At 35.3% G+C, this 19,713-nt stretch overlaps 1 protein-coding gene across 8 annotated transcripts in view; it reads right to left on the bottom strand.

Moving 5' to 3' along the window:
• The window catches only part of LOC100116365 (dynein heavy chain, cytoplasmic), a 631,875-nt gene that overhangs the window by 506,317 nt on the left and 105,845 nt on the right, over positions 1 to 19,713 (bottom strand). For all 8 annotated transcript variants that reach the window (XR_004228365.2, XR_004228366.2, XM_031933441.2 and 5 more), the window contains one exon: positions 16,607 to 19,423. Coding sequence is in view for 6 of the 8 variants with exons in the window: in XM_031933441.2 (XP_031789301.2) it covers positions 16,607 to 19,423 (2,817 nt within the window). In the remaining 2 variants the exon portion in view is untranslated. The remainder of the gene's footprint in view (positions 1 to 16,606; positions 19,424 to 19,713) is intronic.

Raw genomic sequence — 19,713 nt, 5'->3', positions numbered from 1 at the left:
CTATCCAAGAGACCACAGGTGTTAGTCCGGCCTTTCTAAATTTTGGACGGCACTTAGAGCCACCCCACAACAGCCGCCGAGCAGAAGAGATTCTCAAGAAAGAAGAGGCAGAAGAACAAGCCATCAAGGACTGGGAAGATAGAATGCAACGTTTGTTGGATCTGCAAGTCCGTACAGCGAGACACGCACAGAGAGCTTCTGAAAAACAAGCAACTTACTATAACGCGAGACGCAGACAATCCGAGTATCAGGTCGGTGACCTAGTCTGGAAGCGTAATCGCATTCTTTCGTCCGCTCTATTAGGCATAAATGCGAAGCTCGCGCCGAAGTTTGCTGGCCCATTCAGAATTACGGCCAAAATTGGACAAGATGTGTAAACCCTCGAGAACGACAAAGGTGACAAGTTCGAAAAGATACATGTAGTCGATTTGAAGAAATATGAGGACGACGAAGACCCATCGAGCGACGAAGAACCAACAGACACCGCAACGACGACTGCGAATCCACAAGATGCTGCCCCGGCTTCGACTAATACGTCTGTAAACGTGGAAGCGCCACGTAAGCGAGGTAGACCGCGGAAGACGCGCATCGTTGTTAACCGTGCGATAACTAGAGTCACGCGCGGAAAGAAAACTAGCGAACCACCTCCTAGTATCGAGAATGAGGAGGTAACCCCGTTAGTAGTACCCCTGAAAAAGCGAGGTCGCCCAAAAGGTTCCGTGAACAAGCGAGAGACTCCTCCTGTCCTGTCCCCTCGTCGTACTCGGTCCAAAAGACCCTCATAAACTTCCTAGAACTCCCTCTTATTGACCTTGCAGATGATGGCGTCAGACCCCAGCTGGATCAGAGTCGTAGAGGGGGGCCGAACCCGCTGGCTTCAGATAGAGGATCTGCCTCTACCACCGACTCCTGACAGCACCACGTCGGCGGGCGCTACGCCCTCCACTACGGCAAAGACCCCCTCGACAGACCACGGCTCCAACGCACCAGCGCCCACGAGAACACCCGAGGAGGCCTGGGAGGCCACCAAGAACCAGCTGGAGCAAGCCAGGGCGCTGAAGAGGGAAGCCCTCAAAGCCGAGGAGGAAGCCTTCTTGGCCCTCGACGACTTCCTGGAGAAGTTCGGGGAGGACGGCCGTGCGCTCGCGGGTAACTACCCGAAGCTAGTGGCGGACGAGCGCGACGTCAGACGCCGCCGCCAAGAATACGTCGAGGGGAGGAAAAAGCGCCGCGCAGCCGAGAAGGCCAAGGAAGCGCTTCAGCAGCGCATCGAGGAGGGGACCCGCTTGGTTGAGGAACTCAACCAAGCCTACGAGGACCGGCGACATCTCGGTCACCCTCCCCCCAAGCTCCTGGAAGAACTGCGACTCGCTAGGCTCAACCTAGCACTGTTGAAGGGAGAGAAAGCACCGCGTGCTACATCTGCTGCATGCTAGGTGTGGAGAGGGGCAGAGAATGCCCGAACGCCCGGAACCACGGGAATTTACTGCGCCTCGCTCGTCAAGCGGCGGGAAGAAACACCCTAGAATAAGGGCCTAAGGCTCTTCAACATTTTTTTTTTCTCTCTTTTCTTCTATTTTTTTCTCCTACTCCCTTATTTATTTATATATCTTTTTTTCTCATTCTCTCTAAATACAGTTTCCTTCAATAAATAAGCCTCTTCAAAAATTTTTCCGTCTCTCAATGTTGATTTATTTACCCTTCCTTACTAACCTTTTTATTGCATGCTAGCGAGTTTTATAGAGTGAGAGCTGGTACACCTGGCGGTTACCCAGCGTCTGGAGGGGGGGGTGTATGACGGGCGATATTAGCACGTCATAAGCTCAGCATGCCGCGAGAAGAAAGACTTGTACTAAATTCACACTGTTACAGGTACCAGCGCTGGCAAGGCGGGGAGAGCCGCTGGACGACGCGAGAGAGGCGGAGAGAGAGAGAGAGAGAGAGAGAGAGAGAGAGAGAGAGAGAGAGAGAGAAAATTCGGCCAGATACGATCCGACCTTTGAACTGACTCCTCGCGAGACGCTCAGTACTTTCGGGAGATAGCTGTTAGGAGAGTAAAAGTTGAAGTGTGTGAGTTCGCGTGCGTATACGACATTGCGTCTCGCTACCGCATCCGGAACTGCACCGATGGGGTTTCGACTCCTGACAGCGAACATCAGGGCGATACCGGCTAATTGTAAGTGCCAGCTCTCTCTCTCTCTCTCTCTCTCTCTCTCTCTCTCTCTCTCTCTCTCTCTCTCTCACTACACTCGCCAGGGCTCTCCTTATCCTCCCTCGTACCTGCGACCTCGCTTGCTCGCATGCAAGCCCTGTATATAGTTTGTCAATAAACGCTGTGACAGTTCCTCAACAATCTCGACAGTCGTTATTTTGCATGTTCCTCCGCGTATACTTGTACCTCGCTCCATCACCGACCCAGCCGCCTCCGCGGGCTTGCGTCTCGCATATGTACGAGATCGCAACATAACTGGCCTGGCCGGAACCTATTCAGCACTAGGTGCTATCCCGACTACTCTCTTTCTCGAGAGTAACGAGGTCTACGGACCTTGATTATAGCGGAGCTGGAAACTGAGCAACTGCATCCAGTACACCGTTATAATATAATATCAAAGTTTGATAATATTATTATATTCGATTTGAGTTATTTGATTTAATTAAATGAGAGCAACTACTTTATTATTTTTGTAATCAGATTTACATATTTTATCAAAGTTTGGTAATATTCGACATTAATTTGATTTAATTATAACAGAGAATAGCGATTTTTTGCCTTATAACTATGGCAATTGGTGTATTTTTGAAGGATAAATAATTATTGAATTATTAATTTTTATTGATAAGAATGTTACTGTTTTTTTAAAAGAATTAAAATATTATTATCAAAAGTCAATTAATATTCATAGGATTAGTGGAATAGAAAAATGTATAATCTGAGAATATCCATGAATTTGAATTACTTTAATAGGTGTATTAAACTGTCAGTGTGCAGCACAATAAAGTGTAAAAAATTATTTTATCTCTTAAAAAGTAATGTTGATAACTTAAGTTAAATGGAAGCTATGTGAAGGTGATGATCAATTGTTATTATTTTATCTGCGTTATATTAAAGTTAGATGGTTGAATTTTTACATAGATATTTGTAAAATTAGTCAAATATAAGTTACCGTAACAGTTTTTACTTAATTGTCTTCGTTGGAATTTTCAGATCGAGGCCTATGATAAATTTTGGATTTGTCGTGTCAAATTTCTTGTTAGCATTTTTTTAGAGGATCTACTATTTCTAGCTAGTTGTATTTCTAAATTCTAGTGTATTTTTATATGCAGAAAGTTATAAAAACTTTGTCTCTTTTCTTAATGCATTAATAAGTATTTTCACTTTTAATAGTTACAAGAAGTTTTGAACATGATACTTGCTTTTCAAATTTTGTTGTTGCTTTTATTCGAAAACTCATATACATAAATATACATAAAATAGATAGTGAAATGAAATTTAAAGTTAAATTGATCTCAGATAACATATTTTAAATTTTTATTTGGACACTCATGTGAATATTATGGTTTATTGCGAAATGTAAAAATCGTGCAGTATTTCTAGTATAGAAAAAAATGTATATAAATATACAAAAGTGTATAGAATTGTACGTAAATGTGTAATTTTGTACAGGTATTAAAAGTGTATTATTTGAGATAAATTCAATTGCAATTTTTAAAAGTGAAGATTTTCATTATTGTCTTGAGAAAAGAGACAAAGTTAATGTATCCTTCTGAATGTAAAAATACACTGGAAACCAAAAATATAATTGGTAAGAGTTAGTAGATCTTTTGTAATAATTTTTATGAGAAATTTGACTCGGCTGTTAGCAAATATTTTATAGGTCTTGAGCTGAAAATTTTAACAGGTACTGTAATTTAATTCTAAACATTTGAAAAAATATTTGTGCAAAAATCTAGATATGTAGCTTCAATATAATGCAGATGGCAAAGGTTAATGGATTTGGATATCGGCTATTAAAATTATATGGCTTTTATTTACTAGTTTATATTTACTTAAGCTACCATCATAACTTTGTAAGATGTAAAATAATGTTAAGTATGATTTAATTAAAAAATAATCAACAATACAAGCCTTCATTAATAAATCATTTTCTTCTTATATTGAATAAGTGTTATTATACTATATGATATTAACCTCAAAAGGTTAAGTATACATGCAAAGCGCTTTATATGTATAGAAGCGAAACTGGTTAGATTGTATAAGTAGTTTTCACCATAGAAAATATGCCAGCCAGATTGGTTAAAATTTTACTAGGAAAATATCAAGACAATAAGAAGTTATCTTGTGAAAAATATTTACATCAAATTTTACATACAATTTTATGTAAAGATTTTAAACCATTAGATATAAAATTTCACATGCACGAATAAAATTGTAAGACTTTATGTAATATTTCACATAAAATTTTACATATTGATCTTTACGTACAATTTTATTTAAAATTTTACGTAAAGTTTTACAATTTAATTGATTTATATAAAATTGTACACGTAAAAGTTCTAAATTATTACATGAAAATTTGATGTAAAATTCGGTGTAAATATTTTGAACAAAGTATTATTATTAAAAAATGTTGTAATATACCAGAGAGATAGTTAAATGTAAAATTTCATAAAAATTATGCACTAATTAAGTTTTTTTGTATGAAATTATACAATTAAAATAGAAATCTAAATTAAATAGATAAGTTTTTGTGGGAAATTTCAATTTTAATCTATCAATAATTTTGTGTTTATATTGTAATATCAATTCTTTCAAAGTATATGGACCTCAAAAATGTTAAAAAATGTACAAAGTTATTTGGAATAATAATAGACATATTAAATATTTAAATTATAATTTATTTTTTAGAACCAAGTTTTAAGCAACGTTTTCGAGGAGTTGCAAAGGAGTTGACAATCTTCGCCAAAAAGGAGAAATGTTGCGTGAATTGCAGCAAAATAATCGAGGTGAATTATTGATTATTTTGTATTAATTAAACTTTAGTATTTCAAATAAAGAATTGAAAATAATAAAAATTTATTAAAAATGATTGCAGGTAATAATAGAGGAAACAATAATCGAGGAGGAGGAAATGGCAGAGGAAGAGGCAAGGAAAGAGGAGGAATTTTTATATATCACTATTACAATAAACAACAATAATTATATAACTTGTAACTTATAACTATATGTATTTAAATACAAAATAAAAATTAAAAAAAAATATGCATGACTGAGTTTTACATGAAAATATGTATTTTATAGTACACTAGCAAGTTTAGATGCGCTCCGCGCGTTTTTTTTTAATATATACGCAGAATGCGGTTATCTTCAAAAATGGTCAAAATAGTACATTACTCGCTGCGCTCGGGTGCTAACTGCGCCGTGTAAAAAAGAACCATTTAAGTCAAGAGTATCGTAGAAAATTTTATAGCACAGACTGCTAAAATCTGCAAGTCTCGCCTATTCGTGACTGTTAAGTAGGAGTTTTTACTGCCCTTTTAACTAATAATCCCCGGGAATACGAACCAACCAGCCCCCTATACAGGAGACGCTAACACAAGGTGCTAGCTGCCGCGGCTCAACTGTTTGTTTGGATTTGAATATTGACGATGGTGATTGAATATATTTAGTATATTTCACTTACTTTGTTTCGTAGAGGTAGATGGCTGTTGAGTTGACTTAAGACAATACCACACTATCTCCAAAATCGGAATGATCCGTTCTCTAAAAACCACTTGGGATTGGGTTTGGCAAAATAATCAAACGTGACGTCAAATTAATTAACACTCAATGCGATAGATCTTCTTTCTCTGGGTTTTATTTTCGTGATTTAAATATTTGTTTAGTACATAAATTTTGACGTATGCTTCTAAATTAAACTTTGACTATGACGATTAACCAAAACTCAAACTGAAACTCTATTATAGAACTCAATGTAACACTCAATATAATACTCAAAAATGAATAAAATGCGTCCTTACTCTTGGATCGCACATACTGGAATGGAGATTCGGGTGAGGTGGTACTACAGAGTCAGGGCTTTCTCCCACGCAGGGTGCTTACTTCTCCTCTCTTCGCACTTCAGCCTAGCCGCGCTCTCTTTCTTACTTATAGGCCTAAGCTACGGTCAACGGCTAAACTGCAGCGTCGACTGTGCACGCGCGCTTTCACCCGAGGGAGGAGAAGTTTGTTTTTGGTTTAGGATTACTTCTTGCGCTCGTTAAGCGTCGAAGTTTCTGGATTTTTCCTACTGTCTTTGTATTTCTTGATTTAATATTTCTGAATATTTATGCAGAAACTTCGTCACTTAACAGTGACTAAAGTAGTCCTTATTTGCACCGTGAGGTTAGCGCACGAGCGTAGCGAGTGTGATAAACACGGTGCAAAAAAGGACTACTTTAGTCACAGATAGGGGTGACTTAACAGCGGATTTTAGCCATACTGTTCTATAAATGTTTTTTTAGATCCATATGTTGAATACTAAGCATTCTACAAAAAAAGTTAAATTAAGTAGTTGTAGATCTTTGAAAAATACAACTATTTTCTATTGACATGATATCATGAAAATGCTTATAACTCAAGTTCGTAGCTAATCGGTTTCCTGTAGCAAAAAAAAAATCAATTATTTATCATAATACTTTGCGGCTCTACGCTTTACATGAAAATGTTGAAGATAAAAGTTGTAGTTAAATTCTTAAAACACGGCTGTTTACGGTGACAAACTTGCTTACTCTCTATTTATCATTTTCTTTATTTAGTTACAATTTGTTAGTTCGCAATGGCCAGTGCAATTGTTGAAATTTTTGAGTTAATGAAATATATCAATGGGGGAAGTAGAGCATTTGAAGAAGATTGCAGTATCTTAAATTCTAATTATATTCTATTATGTGGGCTTTGTAGTACTTCAATGTGTGATATTGCGCTTTTTATAACCGATTCCGGTGACGCAAACAATCAGTTTACACTAGTTTTTACTTCAATCTCCGTACCGCGGACTCTTACATCTACAGAAGGGGACGACGTATAGGTCTAGGAACATGTATGCCTGGCGTGGCAGAGGTGTCGAAATAAAGCTTATTACACAATGTTTATTCTGAATAACAATAATCGTATATTCTGCAACCCCCAGTATGGATCAGACTTAGTCTGATTACAAGTTACTCGTAATAATTCAGCTTTGAACTCGGCGCGTGATGTTATTCGATGATGAACGAACTCACCAAAATAAACGTGATAATCCCCGGTTACTGGTTTGACGAACAAATAACGAACTTTTACTAGGAAAACAACCAAGACCAACCGTGCTTCCGTGACTTTAAATTCCGTATTTAAATCGCCCAAAATGGCGTCGGCGTCGCGATCAAATGACGCGGCGTCCGTCAAGATGGCGTTCGGTCGTTATAGTTGCCCTCTGGGAATCGCTGGTATTTATTCGCTCGTTGTCGCCTTTCCCGCAGTGGGAATATTTGCGGAAAAGCGCGAAAATCTCCTAAAACGTCGCGAAACCCACCGCAATAAGGGATACTTCGGTGGCGGAACGAACAACGGTTATTCGTAAGGCGACACTGCGACTACTATTCGTTGAGAGGATAACGCTACAGCCGCTCGACGACGCCACGCAACTATTTTACGGGAATTTCGGGTTGCCGGACTTGAAAGGCCAACGGCGTCTCGACTTAGTGTTCTCCTAATTGTTGGATCTGTTGATCGACAGTGGCTCGATGGTTCTTCCCGATGAGGCTCGATCGCCTAGCGATCAACAGCGGCGCTACGGAACACCAGAGACCATTACTGGATCGTTTATCGACTCTACAACGGCTCAGTAATTCCCCTATTTCGAAGCTGGATCGCTTGGCGATCAACAGCGGCGCTACCCAATTAGTCGACGATTTCTGGATCGCTTAACGATCAACAGAAGATTGACAATTCTCCGAGTACGTTGCTGGATTGCTGAGCAATCGACAGCGGCTCAACAAATTTATTAAAATGGCGGGATCCAGTTAGATCGACCGCGTCTAAACGCCCCGAAACGAGTATTCTCTCGTTCTCGACACACGTAATTTCGTTCCGCGTCACGTACCCCAACCAATACATCCACGACCAACAATTAGTGGCCCTCGTGCCGAATATGGAACAACTTACTTAATCTTCTTCTTCGACTCCGACTTCTTCCTACTGCCCGGCGACTTCCTCTATCTCTCGCTCTGGATCCGTTGAAATGGGGTTGGTGGTAGCAAGTGCGTCCTTTCGATTCAGCAGTCGAGGATATTGTGTTCTAGAAGGAAGTCTCGTTCACCCTAATAGTCCTGCGCGTTCCCAGAAAACCCGAATCCGCGCCCCCTATATTAATTAACGGCGGCGTGACACCGCCGGCGTCAAACGCACGGACGTTCCCTTCCGTCCGCGTCTAACGAGCGACAAAGAGACAGCGCGAACATGTCATATCGTCCTGACGCGGCATCTAGCTCTGAAGTTATATTCAAGTCATCGTGCAGTCGCGGTGCACGGGACTCCCACTAGCGCACTGGACCGCGGCAGCGCTACCGTGAAGGGCATAGTCACCTGCCAAGCCCGCAGGGGAGCCACCGCTGCTCCACGAGGTGAGGTGAGGTTATTTTCCTCGGCGCGACGACAATCAATGTTATTGTTCCTCTGCTGTATGATAAATTGCAGCAGGGGAAATTGATTGCGCAGACAATTTAGTGTACACATGTAGCCGAGCAGGCTACACGTCTCAAATGTTCAAAATGTGTAAGTGGATAAATACTTTGATTTGTGATTAAACTTTAGTTTGTTAACCGATTACCCACATGAAATAAATATTCAAATCACCACTAATAATGGTAACAGTAAGACTCTGAACACTCATATAGTTGTCAGGCAGGAAATTCTGGGCAGTGCAATTGTAGGTGTTTTTTTACTTCTAAATCAATAAGTAAATGGGAAATTGATGCATTTTATTGAAATTTTTAAAGCAGTTTATCTATATTATTAGGAGAAACAAAGATTCAATTGAACTGATTGAATTGTTGGGTTGCACTGATTTATGACAACAGTAGGGACAGATTAAACAATTAGTTTATCGGTTAAGGTAACTACATTGTTGATTGTTTTGGTATAATTCTTAGTACTTCTAAATTCTACCGCTAGGTGTGCCACTTTTGCTTGGACGCCCGAATATTTATGTAGTTTATGATTCGGATCGTTTGTTCAATTTTCATATTGAAGTTTACACTCTATATTTAATTAGTATTTTAGATTTTAGTTTGTTTTGACTTTTCAATTTTAAATTGTGAATTGTATTACATATATTGTTGGTGCATACTAATATTGTTGAATAGTAATTTTTTTTTTCTTATTATTAGTCATATATGTGCAAGTATGATTACAATTTGTTAAATTGCACAACTGTTCCATGTATGTGTATCCTGCTTTCTATAAAGTACTACAATGGAATTATTAGATAAGTAATTTATTATAAATTAAAAACAAAAATTATTGCTTAAAACTTTTTCTATTAAGCATTTACTTTGTGGAATTTATTTTACTGTTGCAGGTTCTTCAATGTTTATAATGTTTGTAGCAGATGAATTTTTCTACCAGCCTCTTGACTGGTAAAGTATATTATTTTTCATTTATTAAAATTATTGTTTATCTTGTATATATGATAGAAGGATATTGATTTTGTTGCATTTTATTGCAAAGTATAATATGTCATTGATATTTCATTATAGTCAAAAATTGCATAAAAATTTGTTTGCGGTTAAAATTATGATTAAAATATTATTCTTATTTTAATTTTTATTATTATTATTATTAATTTTTCAATGCAATAATGATTGTTATTTATGATTGTTATAATTTGCTATGTATAATCTAGTTACAATTTAATTAATGTATACAATGCATAAGTTACAATTTAGTAAAAGTATCTTGTTCAATATTTGTTTAAGAAGTCGATTCTGTGATGCAGTAACCATATATCATTGAGTTAATGATTTAAATTTTTATATTTTTATAATTCTGAGGCATAGTATTATGTTCAGAGCAAGCAAGATTATAGATTTATCGTTTTAGATTTTGTGTTTATATGCGGTAGTTGTATATGTATGTACACATCTATACATATGTAAGTATTTAGTGGACGCAAGAATATAATAAAAAAGTCATCAATTCAAGATTTAAGAAGTAACATGCAAATATATATATATATATATATATATATATATATATATATATATATATATATATATATATATATATAGTAATAAAAGCAATATAAGTGTCTTGCTGCTGTCAGCCATAGCAAGGCAGCACACATTATGTGTACGACATGATAAATTAGTGGTTGACAAAGACAAGCCTCTACCGTTCACAGGCTTACACGATACGGACTGTGCAATAATATATGGTGATTATGCGTGTACTTTTAAAAAAAGGAGTGATAAGAAAGTAACAGGATTACAAGATTCAGGAAGATAGAAGAAAGAGAAGGATTAGTCAGAAAAAAGGTAAAAGGAAGTAGAGTTAAAACATTTTGAAAATTTAGTCTAGGCATGGTGTAGAGTTAAAGTAAAAAAAGTTAGTTCAAGCAAGTATGAGCAAGTATGTGTAATATTAGGTTATTTTGAAAATTTAGTCTAGGCGTTGTGCAAAATATTGTATATTCAGTATATATAGTGAGTGTAAGTGCAAAAAGTTTGTTCAAAAAAGTATGAAATGTAATATAAGGTTTTTTAAGAAATTTAGGCTAGGCGTAGTGTAGAATATAGTATATTCAATATATATTGTGAGTTTGAGTGCAAAAAGTTTGTTCGAAAAAGTATGAAGTGATATATAAAGTTATTTTGAAAATTTAGTCTAGGCGTTGTGTAGAATATAGTATATTCAGTATATGTAGTGAATTAGAGCGCAGAAAGTTTGTTTAGAAATGTATGAAGTGTAATATAAGGATTTTAAGAAATTTAGGCTAGGCGTAGTGTAGAATATAGTATATTCAATATAGACAGTGCATTTGAGCGCAAAAGGTTCATTTAGAAAAGTATGAAGTGTAATATAAGGTTTTTTAAGAAATGTAGGCTAGGCGTAGTGTAGAATATAGTATATTCAATATATAATTACAATAGAATCACAATTAATTTACTGCACATTTAGTCTGTTTCATAGTATGAGCCATGAACTTCCAAAGGTTAAGTTAGACCATCATTGTATTTAACTCGCATTCCGACCGCGTAGGGTATTGCTTTCTCATAAGTTTTTGTAGTACAGCCATGCGATAGAAGGATATTGCTTTTTCATACGTTTGTTTAATAAGCAAAGTGGTAGAAGGATATTGCTTTCTCACACATTTATGTTACATATACATACATATCAGAACTACCTGTCATTATTTCAAAAGGTAATAATATAATATATTTACTATGATTAAAATTAAAAATAAAATAATACAATGAAACTTTAAACTTATAAATATATACTCTGCAGGTTGCGTATTATTATGGACAATGCAGGAAAAATTAAAAATTTTTTGCACGAATGCACATGTCAAAAGACACAAAGATGTGAAAGACTAGGAGTGCTCAACATGCCACAAAACTTTCACGAGAAAATCTCAATTAAATGTTCATGACAAAACAGAAATAAAAATTTAAGATTGTACGAGTGTAGTGATTGCAAAGAAAAAATTTTTACAAAAATCACATTTAGAACAGCATATATCAACTCATGGAAAAATCTGTAAACACAAATGTGAGATTTGTGAGAAATGTTTTTCAAGAAAAGCGATTTTAGAAAGACATTTACTCGTCCATTATAAAAATGAGTACACGTGTAACTATTGTAAGAAAACATTTACATTAAAAAAAAAAAAAAAAAAATAGAAAAGCACATCGTAGCTCACATGGTAGAAATAGAGAATCTATCACAATTAGCTTTATCGATACCCCTTATGTTTTGAATTATATTATTTGTATTGTTTAATTGCACCTGATCCTGCTAAAAATAAATACATTTTTTTGTACGTAAAGATACGTACAAAAATATGTATTTATTTTCAACAGGTGAAATAAGTATTATAATGAAATATTTTTGTAACAATACCACTTAATTATACACCAATAAAAATAATGAAATATTTAATATGTATTTTATTTATTTCTTTTTAATGAAAAATACACGTAATATTAAGTGCATTTAATACACATACGCACACAGAAACAGTATTAAAACAATTTGGCTATTTAGAATATTATTATTAAGTCACAAAATGTTATAACAGCCTTTTTTAATTAAAGTATGAAATAGTAAAAACGTTACGAAGTAATATCAATTCCTAATTCAAAGTAATATAAAAATTGAAGTTTTATTTTATTAATATTATTATACTTATAATTTACTGCATTATAAAAATAAACTCTTGTGTAACTATAAAGTTACATATACACATATCAAAGTACCTTATCGTTTATCTTCTTATTAAAATAAAATATTTTACTTTCAGTTGAATAATATTTTTATCTTTTAAGGTTACAAGTACTATTGAAAAATAATAAAATATTACTTTATTTGTAAATATTCTTTTTTCTCACTTTAACATATCAATAATTAAACACTCACTGTGTAAAAGCTAAGCTAGTATTGAAAACTTTGAAAGTATTCTTTTTGTACGCAACAGTTTAACACTTAATCATACTATGCATTACCTAATTTAGAATGTAAGTACACAAAGTTAAACATATTATGTTTGAATCACATTTCTTAAACGACCTACATATAATTAGCCTACATCTCACTAATTAATAGTCTTTTTCGATTAAACTTTTGCCTATTTTAATAACAGTTAATCTCAATCAAAGATGAAAATTATTTTCCTGTCATTAATGATTCAAGTAATAAGAAAATAAATCTTCTAAATAGAATAAAATCTATAACACTTAATTAGTGTCTCAATGCTTTTGAAATAATAAGGTTATTTCCTTTACCATCAAAAAACTTTGAAAATGATCAGTGGTCAATATTTCTATTCATTTGGGCGAATGCATTTTACAGGTCTGCATCCACGCTCCACCAATTCTGGTTGCATTGCTTGAGTTTCTGAATCTAGTTCTATGGCATCCATGTTATCGCAAAAAATAGTGACCAGGGAATCTACAAAAAATAAAGGTTAATAAACCGCTATTTCAAATTTTAAATGGAAGAATAATATATAGACAAAAAATAATATATAAAAATAACCTTGGCCTTTTACTATTCCTTTAACCTTGACGTGATCCCCTATTTCAAGATGGGAAATTTGAAATTGTTTTACTTGGATTGTGAGTTTTTTTTGTTCCATCAGTTATGGCACAGATACCATAATTTGTAAGACCACTTCGATTATGGATGAGAGAAAATTATGTGCGTACATAGCCTGAAATTTCTAAGAAAAGTATTGATATAAATATTAAATATAAATACATATGAATAAAGGTATTAATTAAAAATTATTATATACCAATTAAGCCTTGCACGGTATGAATATTATCAAAAGTTACTTGATGCAATTCATCTGGAGCTGTGGGAGATAGTAAGTAGTAACCCAGAAAAGTAAGACTTGTGACTTGTGTTCTCTTTTACAAGAAGTTCGAATCCAACCATATTATTTTCTTCTTTAGATTTGGAAAGGCTAATTGGCACGGCAGTAGGCACCATTAATGTTGACTACCTGCAAACATAATATAAATGAAAAGATATAAATCTCAAACTTTAATATAATAGGGGATATTATATAATACTTACCCTATTTGAGCAAATGTCTTTTAGATACTTGTTAACGAACACAGGATCCCATATAAGGACACATATCCTTTTACTGCCATTACATATTGAAAATTTAAATAATATGTCTTTGTTTGGCCCTGATATAGAAGGTGCCGTAATGGAATCTATGTATCCGACAATATTTCTACAAAGAAAAAAAATACAATATTCATTAGAAAAAACGAAAAAAATTTTGAAAATAACCTCAAATATATAATTTTATCAATAAGTACTTACATAGTGGGATCACGATCTTCGAATTCTTCCATTTCTTCGTTTGTAGTGAACTAACATTTCAAATCCATTTTTGTCGGGTCAATAATAATTTAATAAGTATAATTAACAACAATTTTTTTCAAGGATCGTATCGAACATATACATCATATGACCTGACGCGCTGCTAACTGCCGAGACACTGTATGATGAAAAATCAATATCCATTTGTATATAACTGTGCGGCCAACTTCACGGTCCTAACACTTGTTGGGGCTAACTTAACGGTCCTAACATTTTATGATTTGATTTGAGCATTTTATGAATACACTCGTGTATTATATCAAAGGTAGCTGTTTTTATCAATATTTTGGTTGAAAATCATAGTTAGGCATAATAAAACATGATATAAGTCAAAATATATTAGGAACATCAATGAAATGCATATATATTGTAAAATGAAAAATGCGAACCTCAACATAGAAGTAAATAGTAGCGCGGGCGCCGCGGCTTCGTCTGCTTTTCAAACTCGCCTTCGTGGCGCTACCGCGCGACTTGATTGAAAAATAATATCCTGCGCTGTAGGGTAAGTAAATAGTTCTATTCATGTGGATCGCGTACGTGCAATGACAATTTACCGATAATGTTCTAGGTCGTGGAAATCTTATATTCCTCCTTGAAATTCCCATAAGAATTCTGAGGTGCCTCCTTATTTTTATTAGAGTCACTTTTATATTAATATATTCTGTCCTCCTCAAAATGCCCAATAGAATTTTGCGGAGGCCATTCAAAGTCTCCAATGGATTTTTGAGGACCTCCTCAAAAGTACAGTTTAATATATTCGCAATTTGAGGACCATCCTCAAATTGCCGAAAAATCCTCAAATTGCCGTATTGGTCTCGAAAAAAGCCTCAAAGTGCCGATTTGATGTGTGTGTATATGAGAGTGTGTATATATGTGTGTATATGAGAGAGGGGGGGGGGGGGCAGCAACAAAAATGTTTGAAGCACTGTACGTGAGTTATATTCCGCTAGATCTAACAAATCTAGAGAGGAAAAGAGTAGAAGAGAATTTACGAGTAAGTTCCAGCCCACGATTCGTCAAATGCAGGTAACGCCAGGGACATGTTGAAAGATCTGACGAGAATTTATTGTATCGAAGACAAATGGAATCATTAGTAATGTAAAAACGTTACGTATGAGTATTTTATAGCACATTTTGTAATCGGGACAAGAAACTAACAAGATTGCAGATATGCCAATAGTAATTTCTCCGTAAAACAAATTGCGTCCATTTTTTTATTTACCCATTCTGCTACTTACCTTGCTTACCATTATTTTTAAAACCAATGTCGAAAACCGCTGCAATTCTTTGGCACGTAGCTTCCTCCAACGAAATTCATAGGTCCAATAAATAAAATATTGTTCAAATATACAGTATATTCATGATTTTTAAAATACTTTTATCTTAATTATTTCACTAAAGGAGCAACTGTCATAATATCTGATGAACTTGATGTTTCACAGTGGTCGTTTTATATGTCGTTGATTTGCGTGACAAGATCTGGAGGTGATGCGACTCGTGTCGTGGCTCCAGTTGAACTGTTTCTGGTCGGCTCCAGCGTCGACCGTCGAAGGTCTCGATCGTTCCGCCTCTTGTACCGATCACCTATCGGATTGGCAGGGACGGAGTGTGCGCGGTCCGGATAGCGCGGCGGTGTCGAGGGCAGCTGGCCCAAGCGGCCGGCCGTTTACTGTTTTATGACGCTGGGGATTTCCCGCTCCGGTGAGCTTTAGCCGCCCGCATCGAGGTGCAGATGACCGCAATAAAAGGGTTCGAGCGCGGGCCCGAGCGTTTTACTGCTTCCTCGATGCGGAGGGCTTAATTGTCCTAATGCGCTCGGCTGGGCCGGAAAAACCGAGTTCTAATCCGGGCCGCGTCATTCGAGGCACGAACGCTGGAGTCTTCGCGTGCGCGTTCGCGTGAGGTTTGTATGTGTGTGCGCGCGTGTGTGAATGCGAGTGTGTGAATGTGCGAGTGGGTGCTGTGTGGCCACCACATTAATTATTTTTTTAAATCACCGTTTTTATCATAACAATTGAACGTTCCAGTCAATCTGGAAAATCTTGTATAAAAAAGTAGGCAATTTTATGTTCTTTAAGATACACTATTGTTGAATATATTGTATAAATCATATCATCAAAAAAAGCAAAAATAATTTTTCAAAGATCGAAAATGGCTATAAGATGGCCATAAAATGGTCAGAATCATAAAGAAAATTTTTCCAGAATTCAATATCAGAAAAAAGTATATGCATATCAAATTTTATTACGATCGGTCGCGTGGTTCCAGAATCATAACGGTATACGTACATACACACACAGTTATCCGCACAGACATTTTCTAAAAACGCATGATTCGAACTCTAAACACCTCCAAATACGATCCTATAATGTTTTAGCAAAACTGAAAATTTTACTATTACGAAGCTTCCTCTAGGAGGGAGCAAAAATTTGGTTATATATAAAAAATAGAAAATTTTATTATCTGATCACATACCTGAAAATCAAAAGTTTCATCGCAGTTGAAAACTAATACAAATCGTCCTAATTGGTGTCCAAGTGCTTTAACGGATTCAGTTTTTCCAGTACCAGCGGGTCCAAATGGCGAACCACCTAAACGAGACTCTAAAGCTTGTGTCATTGTTAGATAACACCTATCTGTTAATGGTGTTTGTACAAGTCTATCTTGAACCCCCAAATATTCAAAACCATAAAAGAATTTAGCATTTGCCATATGTATAGTAAGTTGTTGAAGAACATCAATTTGTTTAGGATCAAAATAAAATCTCATTTCGCAAAGCCACTCAAACGCCTTTGGATTCGAGACGTTATTATAAATTAATCTTCTTGTAACAGTGCGTTTATGAACGAATTCATTTATTAAGTGCTCAAGCTTCTTTCTGCGCAAGAGTGGCTGTTCTTGCAAAACAGAATCAGCTAAAACGTTTAACGTACTTTCGACCTGAAAAAGTACGCGATCAAGAGGATTTGATCCCACATTATCTTGAAATTCTTGCAATGCAGTTTCTACATCTTCTGACCAAAGAATCTGTGCTGCCAAAATGATGATTTGAGCTTGATATTTATCGCACCAACTCATAAGAGCTGATGAACTCATTTTTTCACCTTTTAATTCTTTTATGTCCTGCACAGCACTAGCGAGACTAGACGCTAGAGTAACCCGCATTTCTTTCTCCACCAGACTAAGCCATTCATTGATTTTAGGATGATTTATGGTTGATACAGGATTTTGAAAAATTACTTCTTCTCCCTCTCTAGAAGCTATACCAATAACTATTGTATTGTCTTCGTTAAGTATTATTGATGCGACCCCTGCAAACATTTTCTTGAAATGTTTTTGAAGCCTTGCTACGTTCTTACTATTTCCAATTATTTCTAACAGATCTTCATCGCCAACAAAATAAAAACGTGGAAAAGAATTTCTTTCTCTTTCTAAATATTCTCCCAACGCTTTTTGAATTTTGCCGAGAAGATCTGCAAGACGCTCCAATGACCTTTGTACTCCAGGAATATTTAAAATATCCATAACCATAGGACTTTTTGAAACTTTTTTCATTAAACCAAGAAATTCAGAACTGATACTTTGAAAACGAGATGTCTCAACCGGTAAAAGCGTTTTTATATCAGCGCTACTTGAAAAAATACCTTCTAAATATACCCATCTTCTTTGCACATCTATCCAGATATCGAACAGAGAATTAATTCGATTAAGTTTTTCTTCCCAAGTAAGTGCTTCTTCTTCAAATACTTTGTAATAAGGGGATAATTTCATTGCAGCAACTGAATTAATGTGTTCCTTTACTTTGTTGAAAAGATCGTCCCAACCTCGAATTAACCGGCACTTATTTTGATAGTTAATTAATTCTAATTCATAATTCTGCCATGATTCTCGTACTTGTTTTAAAAATTCTTCCAGAGCCATTTCGCCTTGTGCTACTAAAATAATATCTTTGACTGCTCCTTCATTCTTTTGAAGATTAACATCCCATACTTGTCCAAGAGTTAATTCACTCAGCAACCAATCTACTCTTAAATGCTTCATTAATAATTTCCAATGCCTTTCTTTCAAGGCATCTGATTTAAGTTCAACAATTAACATGTTTACTTTAGTATAGTTTTGAAGTAATTTTTTTACATATTCGTATGAAGAATATTGACGTAATCTTGCAGGTAACTCTTTCAATTGCGTTAACATAGTATCTAATTGTAGGCGAAGTTTCCTGGGTTGAACGGAAAGCCATGGTTTTTCTCGTGTTTCATCAATTTGCGTCCAGATTTTTGATAATTCTGACCAAACTCCTTTTAAATCTTGAAGTTCTTCAAAGACCACTTGCATCCGATCCTCATTTACGCTTATAACTCCAGGTTCTAAAAGTTCTAAAGCTTCTTTGGCTTTAGCAACATTATCTCGCTCTTCTTTTAGTCGTGTGTATTTGTTCTCGAACAACTGAAGTTGCTGTAAAGCATCGTCTGGTCGTAAGTGCCCTTCAACGGGTTTTCCTTGTTCCCAATCATTAAGAAAATCACATGTTCTAGTTTCAATAGCTTTATCTTCTGCAACTATCTTTAATTGTAATGATGCTACTTGAGTTTGAATACAGGTATCTTTCCTTTTTATAATTTCGTTAAAAGCACCCCATTCACCTTCTATGTTATCGACATGTAGCCACTGCGATGGAAACTGAAATCGCTGACGTTCGAGAATCCTTTGGCCGTCTCTATAGATATTGACCTGTTTTTCCCAAACTTTCATTTTCCGTTTTAAAGACTGCACATACGTTATAAAACTGACCGCATCCGAAGTGCTTGCTGCTTCAATAGAATGCGATTCTAAATCACTTCTTGATCGTGAAACTTGTACATGGAAACTTGCCATTTCATTTCCAAGTAGGGATCCAAATTTACCCAATGTTTCTTTATGCCAAGAATCGTATTTTAACGAAACTTTACTTTGAACTTTAGCAAAATCTATAATGACAGGTCCGAATTCTCTTCTTGTATCTGATGTGTCAAAAGTGGTCCGCGTTTTTTTAATATCATTTAAGCACTTCATCCATAATGAAATATCTTCGTTTAATTTACCATATAAATTTTCAGGTTGCAAATCCCATAGTGACTGATACCTTAACCACTGATCAACATAACTAACGATTTCGTCCATTTTAAACTCTATAGCATCGTAAGCTGCCTCTAACGAATTTTTACCAGATGGTAATTTTGTTAGTAAATTTCTGTAAGTACTTGACTCTTGTTTATCTAAGCCGACTTGGTATCTTGAACTTTGTAGGCGAGCCTGAAATTATGAAGACCAATTATTAGTTGATAATATGTAAAATAAATAATCTAAATTAAATGTTAATTTAATTAAAAAAGTATGCTCGAAAGCGCATATCACATATATTTATTTTATCATGAATATTTTCTACGCTATGTTTAAATTATTTTGAAGGTATATTATGAACATTTCTTAATACTGTTAAAATTTGCTGCTAATATTGATTAAAAGAAAAACGGTCTTAAATTCATTAGTATTTTTTTCTCCAAAAGAATTAACGATTAAAAGAATCGTTGTCTTTTTATTTA

Source organism: Nasonia vitripennis, unplaced genomic scaffold (assembly GCF_009193385.2).
Source record: "Nasonia vitripennis strain AsymCx unplaced genomic scaffold, Nvit_psr_1.1 unplaced0251, whole genome shotgun sequence".
NCBI lineage: Eukaryota > Metazoa > Arthropoda > Insecta > Hymenoptera > Pteromalidae > Nasonia > Nasonia vitripennis.
The sequence above is the reverse complement of the archived record's forward strand: the minus strand, read 5'-3'. Positions and strand labels throughout refer to the sequence as shown.